A 22454-nucleotide genomic window follows, 5' to 3' on the forward strand; every position below is an offset into this window, starting at 1 on the left:
CTGTATGAAATATTACTGCTCGATGCTTCCTTGCCGGTAACTGTGCGGCTTTTCAACACGTCGCGTTACGCAGGTTATTTTAAGAGTGCTTTCCTGGTGACTTCTACGACGTTCAAACGCAAACTGAAGAATTCTTTTTCAAGCTAACTGGGTTTAAGTATCTCAAAACTGCTGCTTCGTCAAACAGGTGGAGCTAAAATTTAAATAAAATTTACACTCACTAGCTTTTACAAAATCATTTTTTATTGTAATTTATGGTAATCGTATTCTCAGCGGAATGTGTTACACATTTATTGTATTCCGTAACCGAGATCTAAAAAACCTAATTATTTCGTTCAGTACAGCGAAAATTATGAACGTCGAAAAACAACTCGGCCAACTTCTGCTGTCAAACGTTTTGAAACTATAGAGCCATTTTGCCACAGAGGTGACTTTTCTGAACAAAATTATTATGTATAGGTATTCTCTGTCTTCCGTTCAATTGGACAGTTACCTTTGCTCTTGCAGATCTATTCGAGTATATTTGTTTTATCGCACTTTTCGAAAATTGTTATAGAAAATAATGATCTCGATAAGAGTGGAATTATTCCTCAAAATACAAAATGAAAATTTAAATTCAAAATCTAACGAGAGTGCTTTTATGCTCCTAATAGGAACCGTTTGTTGTGGACTAAGTTTTCTTACAGCTCGTCATTTCCTTTCTATTAACAGTAGTGCGGCTTCTTAACACGTCTGTTGGCGGGGGTAATTATGAGAGCGTCTTTCGTTGGCTACTGCTTGAGGGGAGCGTTCCTTTATGAACTAACGAGTGGGTTACCGCCGGCAAAACGCTTGTGGCTTCTATGACGTTCAAACACACATTGGAGAATTTTTCCTATAAGCAGTAACAGTGTGGCTTCGTAACACGTCTGGTGGCGGGGACTATTTTCAGAGCGCTTTTCGATGGTTAGTCATGATGTTGCTCGTTCATTATTACTTTTTCACATTTTTATTGTAAAAATTATCTGGGTAATTACTCACTTAAAACATTGGAACAAACCTCCAATTTGAAATCTGCCACACATGTGTCTCGGGCAAACAATGCACACGTTTGAAATCCTCGATGTATCATGATTGCGAAAATGCGACAAAACTGGTATCCCTGCCCGAAACAAGCATTTCCAGCTCCAGTACCGCCCCAACCCCCGCGTCAGTGTCGCATTCAATGTCGTGTTTGGTTTGTCCTCGTCGTAGCACACCTATGCATGCTTAGGTACACACATATCGGCGAAAACAATCATCGGTGTACCTTTGATGTTGCCGCACTCGGATAAGCAATCCATACTGCACACCGTCCCTCCGCAACTGGGACCAAGCTAGAATCAACTTATTTCCGTCTTTACCGGGTTTTCTCTTCGATTCACTCGCGAACAGTGGCCGTGTTCTGTGGTCGAATGGGTGGAATTTCCCGCCTGAAGGCAGGATCTCGAACAAAAGTGATATTGTAGCCTTGCGGAGCAATTTTGCCGTGAAGGTAAAAAAGAAGTTGCCACAGGATGGTTCTTGAACTGAAAAAAAATTCTAGCAGTAATGGAAAATTTTCTTCGAATATGTCAAGTGTAGTATATCCCTCAAACGGGAGGCACGAACGTAAAAAGATGCAATATAGCTTTAAGTATGAGTTGGTTCGACTGTGGAGTACTGTTTCAACTCATTGCTATAGACAGCTGGTACAGGAAGATCGGAGCATTTGGGAACGGTGTGTGTCATTGTTCCGGCAAAAAAAATGATGCAGGCTTTCTTAGGATTTTTTCTGCTATTTATCTTCTCCCTCGCAGGCTGATGTGGTTCCTCATAATAATAGTGGAAACTGTCGCTTTGATCATCATTCTGGTCACAGCCTGGAACAGTTTCACCTCTAACCCTCTGATAACCACCCTGCACGACACTTTCTATCCGATAAAGAACGTCCCCTTTCCGGCGATAGCCTTGTGTAACAACAATCGAATATCCCGCGCAGCGGCCATCAGCTATGCGGAAAATCTCAGCCGAAAGGATCCGGCGATGCGAAATGTCAGTTTCTTTCTGAACCAGATCCGCCTGTTGGGAAAGCTGTTCGATTTTGACTACGAAAAGATACATCCAATGACGGAGTTTCAGGAATTTCTGGATATCTACGATACAAACAACGTGTCCGGGATGTTCAGTGCTTACGATACCATGGAGAAAGTGCGTCTCTCAGTTAGTATTCGAACAAGTTCAAAATGTTTACGGACGTGCATCTTAATTCCAGCTCTCACCCCGCTGTGAGCAGATGCTGTTGCGTTGCTTCTGGAAAAGCATCGAGTTACCGTGCATGACGAAAAACGAAATGATTGAGGTGAGACGAACACAGTACGGATTCTGTTGCACTTTCAACTTTATTGGACACAACGAGGATAACGAGTAAGTAGCTATAGACAATCGCATATTTTTCTTTGTTGTTGCTATAGAGCTGAGAATTGACAAATAGAAGATAACAGGGAATAATTGAATGTCATCTGAATTTCTTGAATTACCGGTAGTTATACTATTTCTTTGCGATGTTTCTAACTAATGTCAATTACCCTCAATTGACGGTCTCGCAGAGTGAAAGAGCCCTTGAACAGGATAACGAACTGGACGATTTCGCAATAATTTTTTTTACTATTCAATACGTTTGTATTCTCTACGCTCTTGCATACGCTCAATGACGAAAGGATTCATCCGCCATCGTACTTTTTGGATGTTACGGGACCTGAAATGGGATTGGTACTGCTATTGAATGGCTCCAGCAACGATTACTTTCACAATCTGTTTAATAACATTGGATTTAAGGTAAGTTACCTTACGTAGTAGTACTGTGCCAAATGTTGTTGATGCTTGATTCCCTGGACGTATCGCATAGACTAAGCCCATATAAAGTAATCAAAATATTGCGCACTTTCCACTAACCTGGACTTCGCACTTTCGAATTGCGTGTGATTTAATAGACATTTGTGAATTTTTCTATCATTTTTGTTTAATAACTTCCTGGTGATTTTTTTATAATTTCGAAATGTTCTAAGATTTTTCCGGCACAAGAAAGTACATATTTTAATAATGTAAGATTGTGTCTATCTCTCATATCTATTGAGTTATTGAATGTTTTTCTCTCAAATAGCAACATTTTGGTATAAAATAACTTTTCAATCCGCAAATTTCCGTAGATAAAGCCGTATTCATATGAATCTGTAAAGCAAACTATTACGACCCCTCGGTTGGCACAACTCACCAAGACGATCTTCGATGATCACCCCATCGTTCTCGACAGCAGCCGATAGTTAGCGACTGACATAACAAGAGAAGAGAAAGAACGGAACGAGATTCTGCTCATAACGTGCTACAAGGCTAGACAAGCAAGTGCAGTTCACGTGATAAATGAATAATTATAAAGTTAAATTTATCACCATCTAGATTTATGCTAAGTATGTGAATTTGAACAGTTTCTCATATTGAATTCGATAACCCATGCGAATTTGAAAACCTATATACAATTATTCATGTACATTAATTTGATAACCTCTAAATTTGTTAACCTATAATCTCATAACCTACAAATTTGCTAACCTACAATGTGATAACCTATAAGTGTAAGTGAGAAACACATTAGGTTTGTTCCAGTACCAGGAGAAACTGGAAGTACTCCGGAGCAAACAGGAAGAAAATCGTTCCTGTATTATCTTCTTTTCTTTTTCATCTTCCGGTAGCAAATCGGAGCGAAAAGGAGCAAGAATTTTTTACTCCGGAGCAACAGGGAGTGACTTCCGTGTACTGGAACAAACCTATTGTATCACACTAAATTTAATGATGAATTCTAGAGAAAATTTTCAATAGGACGTAAGTAACATTGAGAGCCTCTCTTTGTTTACTTTCTCTTTCGTTTATTACGACGTCATTACAACACTTTGCACTAATTTTCCAGTACATATCGAAAGCCGACGGTTTTTACTAGAATATTATGCAAAGAGTAGAGTAGTAAATGTTGAAATGGCTGAGTAATGAACAGAAGAGAAAGACCCCAAAGAGAATCTCTCATTGTTACTTACGTCCTATTCTAAATTTTCTCTAGAATTATTGTACACACCTAGAAAAAATAGTGTAAATTTACGTCTCCTGACTCTGACATATACGAGCATAAAAAATGACTTAGTTTTACGTTTGTTTTTAATTTTACATAACGTTTAATTTTGTAAATCATGTAATTTTACTCCACATACAGCGTTTGTTCTGAATGGTAGGAAGTGTAATTTTATGTCATTGTGCGTGTAAAGTATATGTTTCATGTAAAATTGAATGGAACGCGGTAATGTTCCGTCATTTCGTAAATTACGGTTTGTTGAATTGTGTCATGTTTGCAATTACGTCAACGATAAAATTCAGATTTTTTTGGTGTGTAGGTATTTTTTTAACAATTGTCACAATATACATTGTTAATAAATTGGAATCATTTGTCTTGCTTCTTGTTGGCCGCAACAGCAAACACTATCAAAGTCAGGGTTAATGATTTGTCGCATTCTATCTCTTGCATGAAAAAGCACATGTTAAAAAAATAAGTATAATACTTATTATGGGACTATTCATAAATTATATGCCACATGTAGAGGTTTGCTGAAGTTAAGGAGAAGAGTTGTAAACATGGAGCAATTTCGAAATCTTAGAGCATTTCGAAATTCTAAAAAATCACCAGGAAAAATAATTTTTAAAAAATGATTTTGACGGGTGTATCATAAAAAAATCCACAATGGATATTGAAGTTTTCAGACAGACAGATGGTCTCTTTTGTAAAGTTCTTATTGTATTTCCCGCTATGGGCAGATCACTTGCGATGCATTTTTAAAAATCAGGGAAATTACATGCATTTCTTTCCCTCAAAATAGAAATTCATAATGTATTTTGCGTTGCGTGTAAGACGTCAAAAACATTCAACAAAACGTTGAGCTAAATGGATAAACGTTGGACGTTTGTTAAGCAAACTTTTCTGCGAGGGAGTGCAAAGTTCGTGCAAAAATGGAAATGCATTTTTATTAATTTGATGCAAATTTATTACACATTCCTGCATCAAATACAAATATATATCCTCCAATCCGCACCCCATTTCCTACACCACTAACAAAATTCAACAACCGTTATACCTATGGAAATTGCGTGGGTTCCCCGCATCTTCTTAAGTAGGTATTATACTAACTGCCTTATTATCCTTCCCTTTTGCAATCGTAAGGACATGGCCAAAGTGGTGTGCAGTGAACTATACTATTGTATAAAAAATTTCACTGTATCAGCCACCCATGATGAGTGCGGTCGTTTTTGCTATGCTATGCTTGCTATGCTAATTTGTTACACATTCCTAGAGTGAACTGCCCTTGGTTCCCCATAACTTTGCTGAATAAAGTTTTCTTTCATTTTCATAAATAGCCAAACAAAAATTTATTGCTTTAGAGGGATGAATCACCAAAATAATACCTCTATAAAATTGGGAAACCTTTATATACAAACTTTGCTGGAGATACTATAGCTCAAAAATCGACTTTTCGAGGTGAAACCAATTTTGATCCCTCTACTACCAGAACGTCCGTCGAATTAGACCAAAAACTCAGACCTTGTTGCTTGCCCTTACCTCCTGCGATTACGACATTATTGTTCTCGCCGAAACCTGGCTACGCGATGATCTGTTAAATTCCGAGCTTACGACGGACTACGCTTTTTATCGCTGCGATCGTAATTCTTCTTTCAGCCATCTATGCCGCGAAGGTGGTGTTCTAATTGCAAAAAAGAAAAATCTTGCTGTGACTGAAATAAAAATGCCTGGATGTAAACCTGCTCAAGTCTCCCCATGTTCCCCTACTCTGAATCTGTACGATACCAGCCGAAGATCAAATAAATAAAAATCTTGTGGATTGCATGTGGTATGCTTGAGAGTGTATATTGTTCATATTGCGAGCTTTTCCTACTCTGATCAGAACGGAAAATTTTGAAAAAAAGGTGTTGATGTGGCAAGCGATTTGTCCATATAGTATGAAAAGTTCATCGTCCTTCACAGTGGACACAAAACACTAAACCCCCATTAGTTTGGCTAGACTATTATCTGCTTATTTTACTTTGGAGCTGCTCAAGTGCCTAAACGTCGATTTTGTCGAAAAATGGCGCCATCCACCAAACTGTCCCAAGCTGCATCTCATTGAACGGTATTGGGCAATAATTAAACGGCATTTCAGAAAGTATAGGCTAGAGTCTGTGGTATTATAGAGTCCCGTACAGAGGAATGCGCAACACTGCATAAAACGATACCTACTTCTTTGTTCCTAGCATCCACAGTTTTTGCTGTAACTTTGAGTTACTTCAACCGAGTTACACAATAGGTTCATACGGAGTGAATTAAAAACTTACTGTTTCGTGGCTTACTGCACTTTATTTATAACATTCTTACATCTAATTTATTGTACATTGCTACAAAAAAGTATACTAAACTGAATAAAGTGTCTTGTTTTGTCGATTGAAATATTTTTCCATGATATTATTTTTATCAACACTAATACTTTTCTTGCATGTTCTCCGTAAGAAGAATGTTTGTTTACTTTGCACGATAGATAGCCATCTGACGGTTCGATTGGTAGATTTGGCTTCACTCTGTGCGGACCTTTAAACTAAAGACGCTGAATCCCTCTGGATAAAGACTCGCCATCTCAATCTTATTCTTATTATTTATTTGTAAATGTCATTCCAATCGAGCACGAGACCTGTCAAAAGTCCTCAATCCGAAGAAAATCGCTTCGAATCCTTCTGGAACGAGGGCCGTTGACAGGTCTCGTGCTCGATTGGAATGACACTGACAGATACATGGTAAACAAACGATAGACGTGTCGAGTCTTTATCCAAAGGGATTCAGCGTCTTTACTTTAAACATAAACAACACCTTTGGTATATAGGCGAGAAGGCAATCCCACTGAAAATTTCAAAACGAATGCGGTTTAAAACTGCTCGAAAAGTAATCACTAATGTTATGCAGAATATCACGGATGACGTCAAGAGGGATTTTCGAAAGATTTTCGAGAATCTTTTAAAATAAATTTAGCTAAAAGCCTCGAATTCCAAATACCAAATGTTCACTACAAGAAAATATTTTTTTTTCTAATCCGAACATTGCAGCTTCAAATTTTCAACCCATCGGAGATTCCAGACATTACAACGGGAGGAGTCAGCGAGCAATTTCTGCATCTGGGCACTGAAACGTTCGTCCGAGTGGATGCTACCACTATAGAAAGCGAGATAGACGTGCGTAGATACTCGAGAAAAACGGTAAGGTTTTTCATCAGTTAGCAATTAAGCAAAATCTTGCACAATTGTGATTCCCGAACTGAACTGCAACCGAACATTCTGTGTTCAATTTGAGCACTCAGTTTAGATCAACGATACAGTTATAACCTTCATTTTAGGGGGTGGGTTAACGTGAAGTGAACTAGTGAATTTGATTCGCTAGGTGCAACAACCGGAACGACTGACCGAAAGAGATGTTAGTAGTGAAAATGCATCTATGAACATATCTAATTGTTCTCAGTTGTAGTGAATTTGACATTGAAATTTGACAAGCAGATGTATTTGTAATTTGACTATAGTTCAATCAGTGGAGATCCAACTAAAAAACGGTGCAGTTAAAAAGAGGCCAACTTGCGAATTACGACAGTAAAACATTGCAATAAGTTTGGGACCATTCATAAATTACGTAACGCTTTTAGGGGGGAGGGGGGGTTCGACAAGTTGTTACATATTGTGACATAGGGGGGAGGGGGAGTAAGCTAGATCGTTACGTAACATGTTTTCCCTCAGGAAATTTTTTTTTTTCAAGGAATTCGTTACGTAATAGGGGAGGGGGGGATAAAGAAATTTGTGACAATTTGTTACATGGGGGGAGGGGGGAGTCAATTTTGGGCAATTTTTGCGTTACGTAATTTATGAATGGTCCCTTTCCAGTAGTGGCTAGCATCTCTCATTATTACTTACATCCCACTGAATATTTTCCCCATGATTTATCGATTTCGGAATTGATAATATCTATCCTTTGGCAATGTTGTCTACCAATGTTCCGTCTACACAGGAAACACTATGCACCGAAAACACGTGTCGCCCATCTGCGTCCGTTTGGAGAATGTCCAACAAACTCCATGCTGTAATGCTTTAGTGTACCACAGAGTAACCACTTTCACACAGAGTTCTGCACTCTGTTGCCAAAAATTAGCATTAGGGAAGTGGTACCACGCGGTGCTTTGTACGCAATCATGACTGTATCCCATGAAGTGTATCTAAATGGTGACAGTGATAATTATACACGGAAAACATCACCACCAAACTGTGGCACAATTTATGCTACCTGTTCACCGTGATGTGGCGAACATTCAATTATCAGCGTTTATTGATAACAATAGAATTTTGAATTATGTTACATGCTTCTAGGTTTTTTAACTGAAATAATAACACACGGTTATTTTGTTCAACCGATATTCAAATAAATGTAAATAATACAGGAAATAGTATGAAGTGAAAAAATCTAAACTTGTGTAATTAAGTTTATAAAAAAATGAATTCTTTGCGTATATACATATAATTTTCCTCTTTTGGCTCCAAATTTGTTTTGGAATTTCCACAAGTATATCGTTGCATCAATCCATAGTCCAAATTTACTCTCGTAAACGGTACCTATACTAACTATAGAATCCTCTCGCCCCGTACGTCAACCAGCGCCAGTGCGTTTTCCGCAACGAGCTGCTTAGATACGGCGGTCGCTATGGGAGAAGCAACTGCGTTGCCGCCTGCCGCATCCGAAGTGTGGTGGCCCTGTGCGAATGCGTTCCATTTTACATGCCGATATCGGGCAGTGCCAGCGACAGGTCCGTAACCATCTGTAATCTACAGCACATCGTGTGTTTGAACAAGTACAAAAGTGAGTAGGTCTGAACTTGAAGCTTTGTTTTGTCTCAAATCATGCAAAAATTTGTACTCATTATGTGGTCTCTCTCTTTCACGCCCGCCTTCCGATTCACAACTCGAAAACGGTCAGTAAAATGGTCCACCGTCATAACGGAAATTACGCCTATCCCTGGTCTGGAGAAGGAAATGGAAGAGTCGTTGTACTGCCCGGAATGTTTACCCTCTTGTTCCGACAGCAAGTATCAAATATCCGCTACCGAGCTACCATTGATAAGGACCAGACGAAAAGGCTTCAGTGTTACGTACGTACGAATATAATCGAATCTAGCTGATCCGAGCGATGTTTGAAGTCAGGTATCTATTTACAGTCACGGGATCGAGGACGTTTCAGAAGTCAGCGTGGTACGTATCTTTTTCGGACAGCCTGAAACGTTGCTGTATAAGCAGGATGTTGTGTTCTATTGGTTCGAGATCTTTAGCAACTTTGGTGGCATGTGCGGTATCATGGCTGGGTTGTCGCTGATAAGCATTTCGGAAAATGTTTACTTCATCATCCGACAGTTTGTATTGGTTTTGCTGGACAAATCGAGCCGGTGGCGTCAAAGGAGCCGACGAAATCGAGTGGCGGCACAAATTTTGGACTGAATTTAAATTCCCATCAGGCGACGACCATCGTCAACGAACGTCGTTCTGCTTGCTTTCACGGTGACAGCGACACTGGGATACAGCGTCAGCTGTTACACATCGTAGATACCAATAACTGACCAATAGGCGATGGTTTCTGTCCACTCTACCGGATAATGGTACGATAATATGCGCACGGATGTTGGTCTGTCATCAGGTACCGCTACACGAGGATGATTTTTCGAGACCGGTTCCACAGCAACCAGCCCCGCACACAAGCACGGGTCAACCGGGTGCACAATGTAGATTAAAATTTGATTAACATTTACCACTTTGGCGTTTTACCTGTTTGTTCAGCACTTGAGCATTGGGATGAGGTAGAATATATTGAATAACACGTCCTCTTCGCACAGTTTGGTGTGACCATTGTCGGTAGCTGATGTCGACCGGAAGATCATGACAATCGAATAAATATTTCAAGAGGACATGTTTTTGTTTATCAATGTTTATAGCATGTAACGAGTCCTGAAAAGCGGGTTGTTTAAAATGCAACTAGTTTGTCCGGTTACCAAAGTTATCGTGTGTCACCCAAACAGCAAAGCTTTGCCACACCGCAGCCCACAATGATTGGGCGAACGCGTTTATAATTATATATTACACAATGGCAGTGGAAATGTTTTGCCTAGATTATCTAACCAACACTGACCGGAACGAGATCTCGCCTAACCGTAACCACGTTATCGAAAACAGAAAAAAACCAGGATGGGAATCGATTTTCCAAATTCAATTAGTGACAGCTCGTGAAGTTCGCGGGAACCGGCTGGAAATGGTATAATTTGCAACGATTAAAGCAATAAACAGTAATTATGCATTAACTAGAGGCTAAAGTGCAAACGAAAAGCTGACGGATGGTAGGGTACATATATCGTCCTACACACGTGTTCTCTCGTAATCCAGTTACAGCTCAACTGTTTTTGCTTATCACGGTTAATTGGTCAGTATTTGATCCTGTAAGCGCTGTATTCACAGTTAGACCAAGTGACTACAAATTCAGATAAACGCGTACTTTGGAGCTTAAGGCCCAATAAATTTTCTTTGCACATGTATGAGAATTGAATGCTAGCTTGGTGGTATTCGTAGGAGAAATTGTACACTGGTTTGACACCGGTATATCCATATAAAACATTTCTTAAACTATAAAATAAGAATATCAGTCGATTTATTAGATTATCATGATTCAAATTCAAATGCAAAATAGTTATTGGCACAATTGACCGTGCAGTCAGTTTTTTGGCGAGCTCAAGCGATTGTGTTTTGCACTGATTTTGACAAATAGGCACTTTTTTATACTCAGTTCGTTTATTTAATAGCACAGAGAACAGACATATAAGCTAGAACAAACTTTTCCGAAAAACCTGTGTAAACATTTAAATGAAAATACGTTGAAAATCATCATCGCATACAGGTTCGCATGCGTGAGTCATCATTGTATCCAAGTTCGCACACAAGTCGCGTATAGCGATTGCTGGCCGATCGAAGCGCCAGCCAGTGCAGTGGCAAGTTGCTACTTGCTGTTGTCATTTCAAAGTGACAGTTTTATTTCTTACACAAGTTGAAAACATTACTTGTATGTCAGTTCTCAGTGACATTACTAATAAAGTACAAAAAATACCGCAAATTATTCGAGTGGCTTCCAAAAATAAATTATCAGCATTGTTTTGACAATTTCAAAATTTTGGACGATACAATATTTGAATAAAACTTTTGTGAGAAAGCTGCGATTTGGTCTGTTATACAATATGACGATGAAATTATGTGCCGATTTCATCGCTCCTTGCTTCAATCAATTTCATCGAGTACTAGATTCCAACAGATTAAATTTGTCGATCAACATGTTGAAGAGACACCTCCATCGACGCAAACCAAGTTAGTCGATAAATTAACACTAGAACGTTGCACTGGGGTACAAATGTACCCCACACCTTCTTTAGAGTCGTATGAAGACGAGAATTCGGCATTTACCGATTTGGGACCCTAACCATAATTCAATTTAGAGTTCCTAGTAGTAAAAGATGGTATAACCAGTTCGCTTACGACCAATTTCTTCACTAGATGAAATCCGGTTTTCACTGAAAACCAGTTTTCAGGTTGCTGGTGACCAATTAGCCGAAAACAGGTTTTCAAAGAAAACCGGATTTCATCCAAGTGAAGAAATTGACCGTTATAGCCTTCGTGGAAGCAGGTGTCAAAGTTGGCATGGGGTACATTTGTACCCCAGTGTACGGTTGCCGTTAGCATTTCGTCAGGTTTCGTGCTGTCAGTGGAAATGTGACTCGTGACAATACCAGTTTTAATACTGGTTGTTTACTATGTAAGCAACAATTAGTGTTGTATAATCGTTTTCAATCATTTATTCAATTAATTTAATTTAATTTTGAAGTAGAAAAAAAATCGAACTCATTTTTGCTGATTTTAATTGTTGTATTGTGTATTTTTTATAGTTTTTCAAAACAATGGCCCGCAAGTATAATTTGCGCACATAAAAAGGACCTTCGCCTTATTTGATTTAGCTTGAAAAATAGGTAACCAGAAATAAAATCATTTCTGTCAAAATGTTGCTAGATGTCACGGGTGTTCAATAAAAGCTGAGAATTTTTTCAGTTATGTAGTTAAAAAACAAAACAAAAATCAACGAATTCAGTTTTTTTTATTACAAACATAATGTTTATACTTCAAAAAACGTCCATCAATATTGAAGAAGGGACCCTGGTCAGTCGTACGACGCAAATTAGTCGCAATGATCTCACAAGAGCGCTGGACGGCACTGCTAAGGATACGAAGCAGTTGACCACCAGGATCCGGAATTGTATCCGGAAGATGGACGTCAATGCCGTCCAGCGCTCTTGTGAGAGCATTGCGACTAAATTGCGTCGTACGACTGATCAGGGTCCCTTCTCCAATATTCAATTATTTTTATACACTAGGGCCCGCCAATTATTTTTGTACACTAGGGCACTGAGGCAGCCCCAATGGGACGTCGGATTCCTTTCTTTCAACACGGTATCTTTTTCTGCTCAACATACTCCAGCGTCATTTTGGTGTAATGGGAAGATACCTTGTCCGGCCATAAGACGTACTTCCCATCCGCATGATGCTCCTTTAAGAACGGCAGAAGAATTTTCTCTTCTGGTACATTTATTGATTGATGGCCAGACCGCTCGGCTAGAACCACGGCTTTGAAAACCCTCTGTCCGATATGGTGATATACAGCATAACTTTTTTCTTCAAATTTATCCTTAAACATATATTTTATATCAAGGGGTGTGGCCGACTTGCCGCTGGAATAGTACCTGTCAGTTCCTGGAAATGACGAGAGCGGAAAGTAACTTCCGTCGTCCAGCACGAACGACGTCCTTCGGTAGTTCGTCGTCATCCACCGGCACTGCGATTTCACGATTGCTATCTGCTCGTCCGTGTACTCGAGGGACCGAGTTTTTTTTCCGAGAGATAATGTCCTCCATCTTGAGGATTCGGTGAATCAAGGTATGGGAGCAGTGATTATTTCGGCCGGCGTCACGCAAACTCGTTCCGTTCATGTTGTCGAACAGTTTTTCCAATGCTTCCTTTCTCTTCTTCTTCGTTATTATCTTCGCCGAACGGCCGCTATCGGCCTTCCGCTCCACGCTCAGGGATGCCGGGATCCGGTAAGCTGTACTCACGGGTACGTTTTCGTCTCGATAGTCGTCTACCGTAGACATTTTTCCACGATGACAATGCGTTACGTAAAACTATATAACACGCTCGCGGAGTGCTTGTTGTTTCGACGCCATCTTCGATTGAACTGACAGTAGCCGAGTGAAAAGAAACATGCCACCCATTTCTAGGGAGCTCAGAGAGCAATTCTCTTGGAGAAAAAAAATTACGTTGTTCACTTTAATTACAGAAAGGTATTGAAATCATTCTCATTTTTTATTGAAAATCCATTTCAACGTTTCCAACAAGTGCCATTATGACCGCAGTTGTCTTTATCACGCCTGCATAAAAAGAATTTGTAGTGTAGCGGTCCGATTCCCCGTGGGTCCGATGAATTTCACCCATCAACGGTTCTTAACATCATGGTAGCATGAGGCTCTAAGTTATGTCGCTGATCTCCCGTTTGCCTGAAAGTTGCAAGATTGCTCTTCTTTCTCTGACATCATGACCTGTCCCTGACACAACTGCTGCTACACCTAGGGGCAGATCACTCTAGGAATGTATAACAAATTTGCATCAACTTATGGCGATTTCGCTTGAACCCGAAACTGAGTCAGGTTCTAACCCCAACCGCTGTACATACATTTTGACAGCAGTTGGGGTTAGATACTGACTCAGTTTCGCTTCAAACAAAAACCACATTAGAAAAAATGCATTTAATTTCCATTTTCGCATCAACTTTGCAGTCCCTCGCAGAAAAGATTACTTAACAATCGTCCTACGCTGATCCACTTTGTTCGATGTTTTGTTGTATGTAGGGCTGTTTTTTGTCAAAGAGGTATATATAGCTGTGGCAGAACACACGGTTTGCTAGTGTTGGCAACCAAAAATATGTAAACAATCCAGAAGCACAACGGGTCGACGTCATAGCGGTCACATGATTCAATGGGAGCGGAACGACCGGTATGACGAAAGCAAGTCGATTTATACTGTGATCACTCACACCACTCGTGTAAAATTCATCTTACGAATACCAAAGTGCCATCTTCGCCAGACCTGTATATACGACATTGGTTTTTTGTAGGGTGTTGACGTCTTACACGCAACGCAAAATACATTGCATACAACGCAAAATGCATTACGAATTTCTATTTTGATGGAAAGAAATGCATTTAATTTTGCTGATTTTAAAAAATGCATCACAAGTGATCTGCCCCTAGTGCTACACCGATGATGGAAATAAATCAAATTTATATTCTGTATTTCTAGTGTTAAGATAGCTGAAAAATTTCTTATACACACTTGTTCCCCTTCTTGTATATCAAATTGTATTCTTAGTTCTAAGATAGCTGTAAAATTTTTCATACAAAAATATTATGTTCCCCCTCTTGAGTATCAAACTAGATTCCAAGTTTTAAGATTGTTGAAAATTTGCTTATAAAAACACTGTTGTTCCCACTCTTATATATTGAATTGTATATTTGAAGTCTTTTTTTTCATTGGGTCCAATCTGCAATCAATCAGCCCTCTTTTTTTCGCTTTCTCTTTCGCTTATTACTGCGAAACCGTAAAACTTTTAAAACATTTATCAGTACGTTTCGAAAGACCAAGGTTTTTACTAGCTTATTATGCATAGAGTTGAAGGGAAATCAGAAAGGTGACCGAGTAATTCGCGGAAGAGAAAGTAAACAAAGAGAGGCTCTCTTTTGCAGATTGGACCTATTGGAAAAAAGTCTTCATTTCTGGTTATAAGATAGCTGTAAAATGTTTTCTCTTCATATAAAAAACATACTTCAATATTGTAACCTCCTAGTTTTAAGATATCCAAAATGTAAAAAAAAGAATTTGGCATCACCAAGCTAACGCATTTGTGCCTATTAAATATAAGTGCTATATAGGCGCGACAACACGCGTGAAACGATAGAACTACAACCGAAAACTCCGCAGTTTGAGAACTCTATCGAAGACAACAACCCCGTGCAGAATTCATCTAGATAACATACGTATTTTTCTCGTGTAGTCGATTTGTCTCTCCCTCCTTGCGTTGCGTGGATTTTGAGCGAGAACCGGCGAGCGAGCGAATAGTCTATACCTACGTGAGAGACGTATCGCAACCAAAGGTCACCTGGAGGTTGAAAAATTTCTCCACTGAAGCAGGAACCGCTGTACCGGTAGGAAGTGATTTGGTTTTGCTCATCCTTGTTCAACGTTCCTCTCGTTCTAACAACTATCACTTTCATCTAGCTGATAAGACCCCATTGTGCTGTGACGAGTGACCAACTAAATCGATTTTTATTTAGTAGATACGAAGTGATTACACAATTCCGTGAACTAGTCATCAAGATGGGCCGCAAATTCTGTGTCGGAGGCAACTGGAAGATGAACGGTGATAAGGCTAGCATCGCCGAATTGTGCAAAGTGCTGACCACCGGACCACTGAACGCCGATACCGAGGTAGTGGTGGGATGCCCGGCCCCCTATCTGACGCTAGCTCGTTCCCAGCTGCCGGACAGCGTCGGAGTTGCTGCTCAGGTAAGTTTTTAGGGGTTTCGGTGGAATGTGGGGTGTGGTACGAAAGTGAAAGGACAAAGAGGTCAGTCGATCATCTCGTTGGTGCTATGCCAAATTCAAGGTTGAATGATATTTTTAGTCTTCAATAATTAGGGTTGGTAACCCTTAAACGTGCATTTACTTTATAAATGTGTAAATTGTATTACTGTTTGCGTTATTAGGATTATTTTGTGCTGTTATTTCGTTATCTTGAAATGTTGAAAACTGATAAAACCAATCAATTCAGAATCGACCACCTTTTGTAGGTAATAGGAATCCTGATGTTAACATTGAAAAATTGTAATGAGTGGATGGCTAGAATTGAACAACTTCTAATATTAAGAGAGAAACACCTATTTTGATCAAAATATTCTTTTTGTTTTAGTTAGTATTCCTTGCAGGAATTTCCTGCTCCAGTGGCACAACCGATTGTAATTAGAATTGGTTGTAGCACTGGAACCGGTATATTAGTAAGAGCCAGGTTAAATTCCGGCTGAAACATACTAGGATGCGCTAGAAGGAAGTTAGACATGAAAGAGTTATTCATCGGAAATGAAATTTATTGTTGGCAAGGAAAAATATTCAATAATATTCGTATACCTACGTTAGTTCTGTAAAGGGCTTTTAATGTAGGGGCAAGAACTTAACGCAATGTGTGAAAGTTCTGTCTCGACACCTCCATTTATCTTTGCTACCTAAGCTGAATGGAATAAACATGTAAAAATTCACTACAGCAGCAAACTATAGAAAGGTAGACGGCAGCTTTAAATGCTGGTTTTAATAGCGTTTTCGTTTTTACACTGCCACCACGGTGTAGTGTATAAATGTGATATTTATGCTGATTCCATTTAAATTTGAATGAGTATAGCGCCGCCTACACCAGTAAACTGCCGCTAGAAGCATAACTGTCCCATGTTCTATGGGATTCCCTATATACATGGGACAATTATGCGTATAACGGCAGTAAAGTGCAACGTTAAAAATGAAAATAGCATAGAAGGGACCCTAATAATGTAAAATACATTTCCGCACATTTATTATCTATATAATAAACCAATCATTAACTTCTGTTACCAATCTCGCTCCATTGCAGAACTCTTACAAGGTCGCGAAGGGAGCCTTCACCGGTGAAATCTCACCCGCCATGCTGAAGGATCTAAACATTGGTTGGGTCATTCTGGGCCACTCGGAACGACGTGCCATTTTTGGTGAATCAGACGAGCTGATTGCCGACAAGGTTGCCCATGCGCTTGCCGAGGGTCTGAAGGTGATCGCTTGCATCGGTGAAACACTGCAGGAGCGGGAAGCTGGTCAAACGGAAGCAGTCTGCTTCCGTCAGACTAAAGCGATTGCCGATAAGGTCAAGGACTGGAGCAACGTAGTAATCGCCTACGAACCGGTGTGGGCTATCGGTACCGGTAAGACTGCCACCCCGGAGCAGGCCCAGGAGGTCCATGCTGCGCTGAGAAAATGGTTCACGGATAATGTGTCCGCTGATGTGTCCGGGTCAATTCGTATTCAATATGGGGGATCAGTTACTGCTGCCAACTGCCGTGAGCTTGCAGCTAAGCCCGATATCGACGGGTTCTTGGTGGGAGGTGCATCCCTCAAGCCGGAATTTATTCAGATTGTTAATGCTAGACAGTAAGCACAGTTTTCTTTCCGATAAGTCGTCATTTGGCAAACTAATTCATGAGATGAATGCTTGGAAAGTTAAGAACTAACAGCTAACCCAAGATGATAAATTAACCTATACAATATATTACGTAAGAGAAAACCCAAACATGTTATCAGTTAAGTGGTAAAATTACACAGAGATTATTCAGTAGAAAACATGCATTTGAACGGTTGATTGATGATGGTCTATCACAGCCCATGTGTATTGTTCCCTTCATGTACGAATTCTCCCTTTGGAGAAGAGCCCTGCACGGTGCCAACAAACTAGAACTTCTGTGCTTGCTTCCCGATGCTCAACTCGGGACTGATTTTCGAAATATAGTTGAATAATTTGAAAATGGTGAGCATACTGTGGTGGCAAACAATACTAAACTACAATAACATGACATGCCCTGTTAAAAAACATGTTGAACCACCCTGTATATGCTAAGGTTTGAGCCTAAAAATAAGGACATTTGAAGTAAAATAAGGACGCTTTTCAAAAACCTCGAAAATAAGGACATGTCCTTCAAAATGACAGTTGGTAACCCTACTAGAGGGAGCAAAGCGCTACTGTCTCCATATATTCATGGACTGAAACATGTAAGAGCGAGATGATAAGCGGCCCTTACACGTTCAATATTTTTGTCAATACTAGAGAGTATTGACAAAAGTATTGTACGTGTAATGGAAAAAAAATTATTGACGATGTGGATTTCAAACGGGACTGAAATATTGTAACAATATCGTCAATACTGGTATTGACAAAAATATTGAACGTGTAAGGGCCGCTATAAATTTTCAGTGTTAACAGCGACATACGACCTCTAGTAGTTATAATCTCTTTTGAACTACCATTTAAGCAGCGTCATCTCTGAATTTGATGAATAAATACCTAGTTGATGTCTTTGCTAATTTGGGAACAAAAGGAAAATAGTGTCACTGTGACGTTCCCATGTTCATAAATGTGACATTATCGCTGACAGTCATACACATACTACAGTACAGATACCGGCTGTTGTCCATCTGATAGTTCCGTCAAAGTTTCGTGCAATTTATTCCGAAACAGTTTACATGTTTATATAACAACGAATTAAGCAAAGTTTAGTACCTATTCAGTGGGTCAAACGCATTAAGATCTAGTAGAAATTTATGTAAATAGTGCAATGTTTCAATCCATTCGTTTGCCAGTGCAGTTCTTATGCAAACAGCTGAGGATTTCTGCAGAATGCGTACGAAATTTCGGTGCTACTTCGCCTCTGACTGCAGGGCATTCTAAATGGCAAAATATTCGACACATTAAAGCGCTCAACGATGGGCGGAAGTCCGTTTTGTTTATCAAATTGGCCCGTCAGATTCGATTGGCTATTCAAGGTGAGATCATTGTTATATTAATGATAAGATTACTCTTAATGAGTGAAATGATCTGGCCTGATCTAAGGTCAATAACACAGCAAAGCGTTTCAAAACACGACACAATAATTAACCAGTAAGTCCAGCCGGAATTGTTGCTGAAGCCAGCGACACATCAGATTCTATTTAGAATTGTTTGTGACCGGAGCCGGGCTTTCGGCTGGACAAACTGGGTAGCTTTTGAGTGCATTTTAAATCGCTACACCACGTGCTCTTTATCGCGAAACGATAAAACCGGTCGTGATGGACCGAACAGGTCGAATGACAACGTAAAAAACGTTAAACGGGGCAAACGAGTTAATGTTCTGTTTTCAGAAAGGAAAACCCCCCTACTGTTTCAAATATTCAGGCATGACTAAATCATAATATCGCTAACATTAAGATTTACATGTTTACAACACTATAGAGGAAATAATTTTGTTTCGTTGCCAGCCGGAGGACCTAACCCAGCGCTGAACTCAACATTACGGGCCACAATCGACGAGGCTTTGAAGAAAAATATGCCCAACTCGACGATTCAGGGTATACTGAAGAAGTCGGCGCAAAATCCAACCCAGCTCAAGAGGTTTACGCTCGAGATGAAGGCATTCAATCAGATCAATATCATGTGCGTGCTCTACACGGAGAAATTCACGCAGACGAAGATGGAACTGGCTTCGGTTTTAAGAAGGAACCTGTAGGTATTGTCCCAACGATGCGATTTTTAATGGCTTGGTGGAAGTTGCTACAGTTTTGCAGGATTTTTACAGACATTTTAAAGCTATGAGAATGTTTTTTAAACTTTCCGCACTTAATATTAAACCCAATTTTTTTAGCGCTATGTACGATGATGTCAAACACCTGTTCGACGAGCAAGGATTCGTGGAAGCAATCGCACCGTCGGAAGCATCGAAAGAAGATTTGTTATCCTGTTGTACTGAGCATGCCATCGAAGTGGGAGCCGAAGATGTTGAAGTGATGAGTGAAGAAAGCAAACTGATTAGGGTAAGCTCGTCGATCGTTTTTTTTTTGTGTTGCGCTCAAAAATAAAATATTTTTCCACTTTTCATCCAGTTTATCTGTGCTCCAATCGATATTGAGAAGGTGAAAACACAGCTGGAAAAGCTGAGTTACACAATCGAGCATAGCGAGCACGCTTACGTTCCAAAGAGCACCATCAAACTGAACCCGGATGCAACGTTGGCCTATGAGAATCTGAAAGAAAAGCTTCGAGCGATTGATGGAGTGGAGGACATTTACGATAACGTTGAATTAGTTTATAGTGAATAAAGCAAGACCTGGTTGGGGATTATTTTTCCAACAAGTAATAATAAGCTTTTCATTGTTGCAGCATTTTTATTTGATTCAATATGTTCGTCGGGAAAAAAACTTACCTAAAGCTATAGTTGCACGTGAATGAAGTATACAGACGTCCAGAGGTATATCGCGTCGAAACGACAGTTTGCTTACAATCCAAAGAACTTGGGCAACGCTACGGAATATTGAAAAGCAAAATTTTGGTGTCAATTCCAGTGCGAAAGTACGACGTCGAAACGCAGGACAATTTACAGCCTTAGAGCTATGATTCTAATGAAACAATTTATTCCAATCAGAATTCGACGATACCTCGACTAAGTGCGTTGAAACTGTTGCTGTTTTTTATTCAACTATTTGATATTAAGTACAAGTAATATTTCATTAGACCGCTACATCTAAATGTTAGATGGCAAGTTCATTTTAATGATTTCACTCTTTGATATTGGAATTTCCACGGGTTTTCTGCAAAAGATATTTATCAATTGCAAGTTCAAAATGATCGAATAAAAATACGTACTTGTACAGATAAAAATGCTGTATGATGAACACCAAATCAAAAAAGATAGAAACAAATCCTAAAGCGAACTTCACTGGGCTTCCAAAAATTGATGGCCAATCGTCTAAAAATTCATACCAAAAATTCATATAGTTACACCCTTTAGGTGGATTACATTCTCACCGAAATTCCACGCATTGATCACCATCTGCACGATCGATAGCAGCCCGCCGGCCAAGTCCAGCAGACGATTCATTATCGCGAAACCCTCCGTACTTTGTCTCTTGTAGTTGATATAAACTTGCGGGAAATACTTTATCAAGTTAGTCGACAGTTTGATGTAGCTCAGTACGTACAAAAAGTCCAGCCAATGGAACAATCCAAAGGATACAGATACGGCTGAAACGAGAATTGTACCGACGTAGGTGAGGATTATGGCTTTCGCCGCACTGGATATCGAGTTTCCTCCGTTGTCGAACAGGTAGCATTGTAGTAGCGTAACACCAGTAGCGAAGAGAGCATGCATGGCATATCCAACATCGTTTCCGATCACTGGATTCAGTCCGAAAGGGTGACGGTTAAAATACTCTTGCTACATATTGAAGCGATAGCAGATAATCACAACGATTACAAACTCAAGAGAATCTTACCTCAACGTAACCGTTCCAGTACATGAATGCGTTGAAAGTTGCATAGCACAAGTTACCGACAACATTCATGTAGAGAAAATCGAAGCTCAACCCGATCACACTCTTTTTCCGGTGGTTTAAGATAATCTGAGGATAATCACCAACGGACCAACAAATCGCATACGCCCAACCGATCAGTAAGGAAATGTAGATCAATGGCTGACTAATTGCGATTTTCAGCCGCACGAACAATCGCCGAATGTCAACAATGTTGTCCGGTTCTACACTGGCCTTCACAAAGAAACTACCGGGGCGGGACCCGGCCGCTTCTAGGGTGGTCGAATTGTTGAAAAAAATTTCATCCGCATAGATCCTGACCGTTTCTGGGTAAATACCAACTAAGCTACCGCTCACGGTACTGAATCGAAATGCTACATCCGAGGTTGCTGTCCCGCTAAAATAAGAAATTTGGTAATATCAGTATGTATCGTTAGCTATCGAACGACATACCTAATCCAAAGCTTTAAGATCACTCCTTCTCTCAAGGTAGTAGTGTACTCTTGTGGATCGAACCATAGTTTTAGATGATCGGATCGATTCACTGTGTCCGAACTTTGAACGAGATCCACAGAAAACAACGCCAGTACCACAGCCAAAAGAAGCATTCTCTGTCGAAGTACACAGTTCTCCAGGGAGTCGTTTAACAGCTGTTCCAGACAAACTAAGATTAGCGTCCACACCTGATCGAAACGAACTAATATGGTTCCACTCCCTATCAGTTTTCAAATAATCACTCTGTCCAGATAAGAGAATATACTACTGTTGTGCTCATCCGAAGATTGCCCACCAACAATGTTTGACAAGTGAAATTGTTTGGTTACCCCGCACATCACCATCACTGTCGCACAATTAAATCAACTTCATTTCTCAATTATAAATTTTAATTAATCCATTCTCAGAGTATTGAAGATCCAACTGGTTTGGTTCGTCAATTGATGCTCGTTTTTTGATGCTTTATGGGATCTACTATGGCTGGCTCTGCAATGATCTATCTATCCCCAGGAATTAGATCTGTACTAAAATTGATGACCACCGGAGTGTCAAAAAGTATAATATTTTTGCTCACTATCCAATAAGTA

General features: G+C 39.8%; 4 protein-coding genes across 5 annotated transcripts; 3 read left to right on the top strand and 1 right to left on the bottom strand.

Moving 5' to 3' along the window:
• Nucleotides 1-1231: 1231 nt before the first annotated feature.
• On the top strand, nucleotides 1232-11650 carry LOC131677023 (sodium channel protein Nach). The gene is made up of 8 exons (XM_058956527.1): nucleotides 1232-1738; nucleotides 1818-2208; nucleotides 2273-2424; nucleotides 2718-2835; nucleotides 7183-7332; nucleotides 8770-8971; nucleotides 9089-9260; nucleotides 9327-11650. Exons 1-8 carry the CDS (start codon nucleotides 1536-1538, stop codon nucleotides 9601-9603), a joined length of 1665 nt encoding a protein of 554 aa, XP_058812510.1. The 5' UTR covers nucleotides 1232-1535; the 3' UTR covers nucleotides 9604-11650.
• Nucleotides 11651-15308: 3658 nt separating this feature from the next.
• LOC131677024 (triosephosphate isomerase) lies at nucleotides 15309-17658 on the top strand. Of its 2 annotated transcripts, none has more exons than XM_058956529.1 (3): nucleotides 15309-15446; nucleotides 15579-15807; nucleotides 16919-17658. In XM_058956529.1, the coding sequence occupies exons 2-3, from the start codon at nucleotides 15619-15621 to the stop codon at nucleotides 17471-17473; spliced, it is 744 nt and encodes a 247-aa protein (XP_058812512.1). In that variant the 5' UTR covers nucleotides 15309-15446; nucleotides 15579-15618; the 3' UTR covers nucleotides 17474-17658. The 2 variants fall into 2 exon arrangements, with proteins under 2 accessions (XP_058812512.1, XP_058812513.1); XM_058956530.1 differs by having other exon boundaries at nucleotides 15314-15446; nucleotides 15576-15807.
• Nucleotides 17659-18494: 836 nt separating this feature from the next.
• LOC131677026 (probable transcriptional regulatory protein aq_1575) lies at nucleotides 18495-20698 on the top strand. The gene is made up of 4 exons (XM_058956532.1): nucleotides 18495-18855; nucleotides 19327-19570; nucleotides 19710-19878; nucleotides 19948-20698. The coding sequence occupies exons 1-4, from the start codon at nucleotides 18648-18650 to the stop codon at nucleotides 20161-20163; spliced, it is 837 nt and encodes a 278-aa protein (XP_058812515.1). The 5' UTR covers nucleotides 18495-18647; the 3' UTR covers nucleotides 20164-20698.
• Nucleotides 20522-22378, bottom strand: LOC131677025 (cystinosin homolog). Its single transcript, XM_058956531.1, has 5 exons — nucleotides 21826-22378; nucleotides 21337-21769; nucleotides 20870-21278; nucleotides 20708-20810; nucleotides 20522-20652 (listed from the first exon to the last, which is right to left on the bottom strand). The coding sequence occupies exons 1-5, from the start codon at nucleotides 21978-21980 to the stop codon at nucleotides 20586-20588; spliced, it is 1167 nt and encodes a 388-aa protein (XP_058812514.1). The 5' UTR covers nucleotides 21981-22378; the 3' UTR covers nucleotides 20522-20585.
• Nucleotides 22379-22454: the final 76 nt, after the last annotated feature.

The sequence above is a fragment of the Topomyia yanbarensis genome, chromosome 1, assembly GCF_030247195.1.
Source record: "Topomyia yanbarensis strain Yona2022 chromosome 1, ASM3024719v1, whole genome shotgun sequence".
NCBI lineage: Eukaryota > Metazoa > Arthropoda > Insecta > Diptera > Culicidae > Topomyia > Topomyia yanbarensis.

Bases quoted from the DNA above. Each gene is read 5' to 3' on its own strand.
- LOC131677023 (XM_058956527.1), top strand. From the start codon at position 1,536: ATGGTTCTTGAACTGAAAAAAAATTCTAGCAGTAATGGAAAATTTTCT. The intron at 2,425-2,717 runs GTAAGTAGCTAT...CAATGACGAAAG, and splicing joins GGACACAACGAGGATAACGA to GATTCATCCGCCATCGTACT. The intron at 2,836-7,182 runs GTAAGTTACCTT...CGAACATTGCAG, and splicing joins TTAATAACATTGGATTTAAG to CTTCAAATTTTCAACCCATC.
- LOC131677024 (XM_058956529.1), top strand. From the start codon at position 15,619: ATGGGCCGCAAATTCTGTGTCGGAGGCAACTGGAAGATGAACGGTGAT. The intron at 15,808-16,918 runs GTAAGTTTTTAG...GCTCCATTGCAG, and splicing joins GCGTCGGAGTTGCTGCTCAG to AACTCTTACAAGGTCGCGAA.
- LOC131677025 (XM_058956531.1), bottom strand. From the start codon at position 21,980: ATGCTTCTTTTGGCTGTGGTACTGGCGTTGTTTTCTGTGGATCTCGTT. The intron at 21,279-21,336 runs GTAAGATTCTCT...TTCAATATGTAG, and splicing joins ACTGGAACGGTTACGTTGAG to CAAGAGTATTTTAACCGTCA. The intron at 20,811-20,869 runs GTGAGAATGTAA...ATGAATTTTTAG, and splicing joins GATCAATGCGTGGAATTTCG to ACGATTGGCCATCAATTTTT.
- LOC131677026 (XM_058956532.1), top strand. From the start codon at position 18,648: ATGTTTCAATCCATTCGTTTGCCAGTGCAGTTCTTATGCAAACAGCTG. The intron at 18,856-19,326 runs GTGAGATCATTG...TTTCGTTGCCAG, and splicing joins GATTCGATTGGCTATTCAAG to CCGGAGGACCTAACCCAGCG. The intron at 19,879-19,947 runs GTAAGCTCGTCG...CTTTTCATCCAG, and splicing joins AAGAAAGCAAACTGATTAGG to TTTATCTGTGCTCCAATCGA.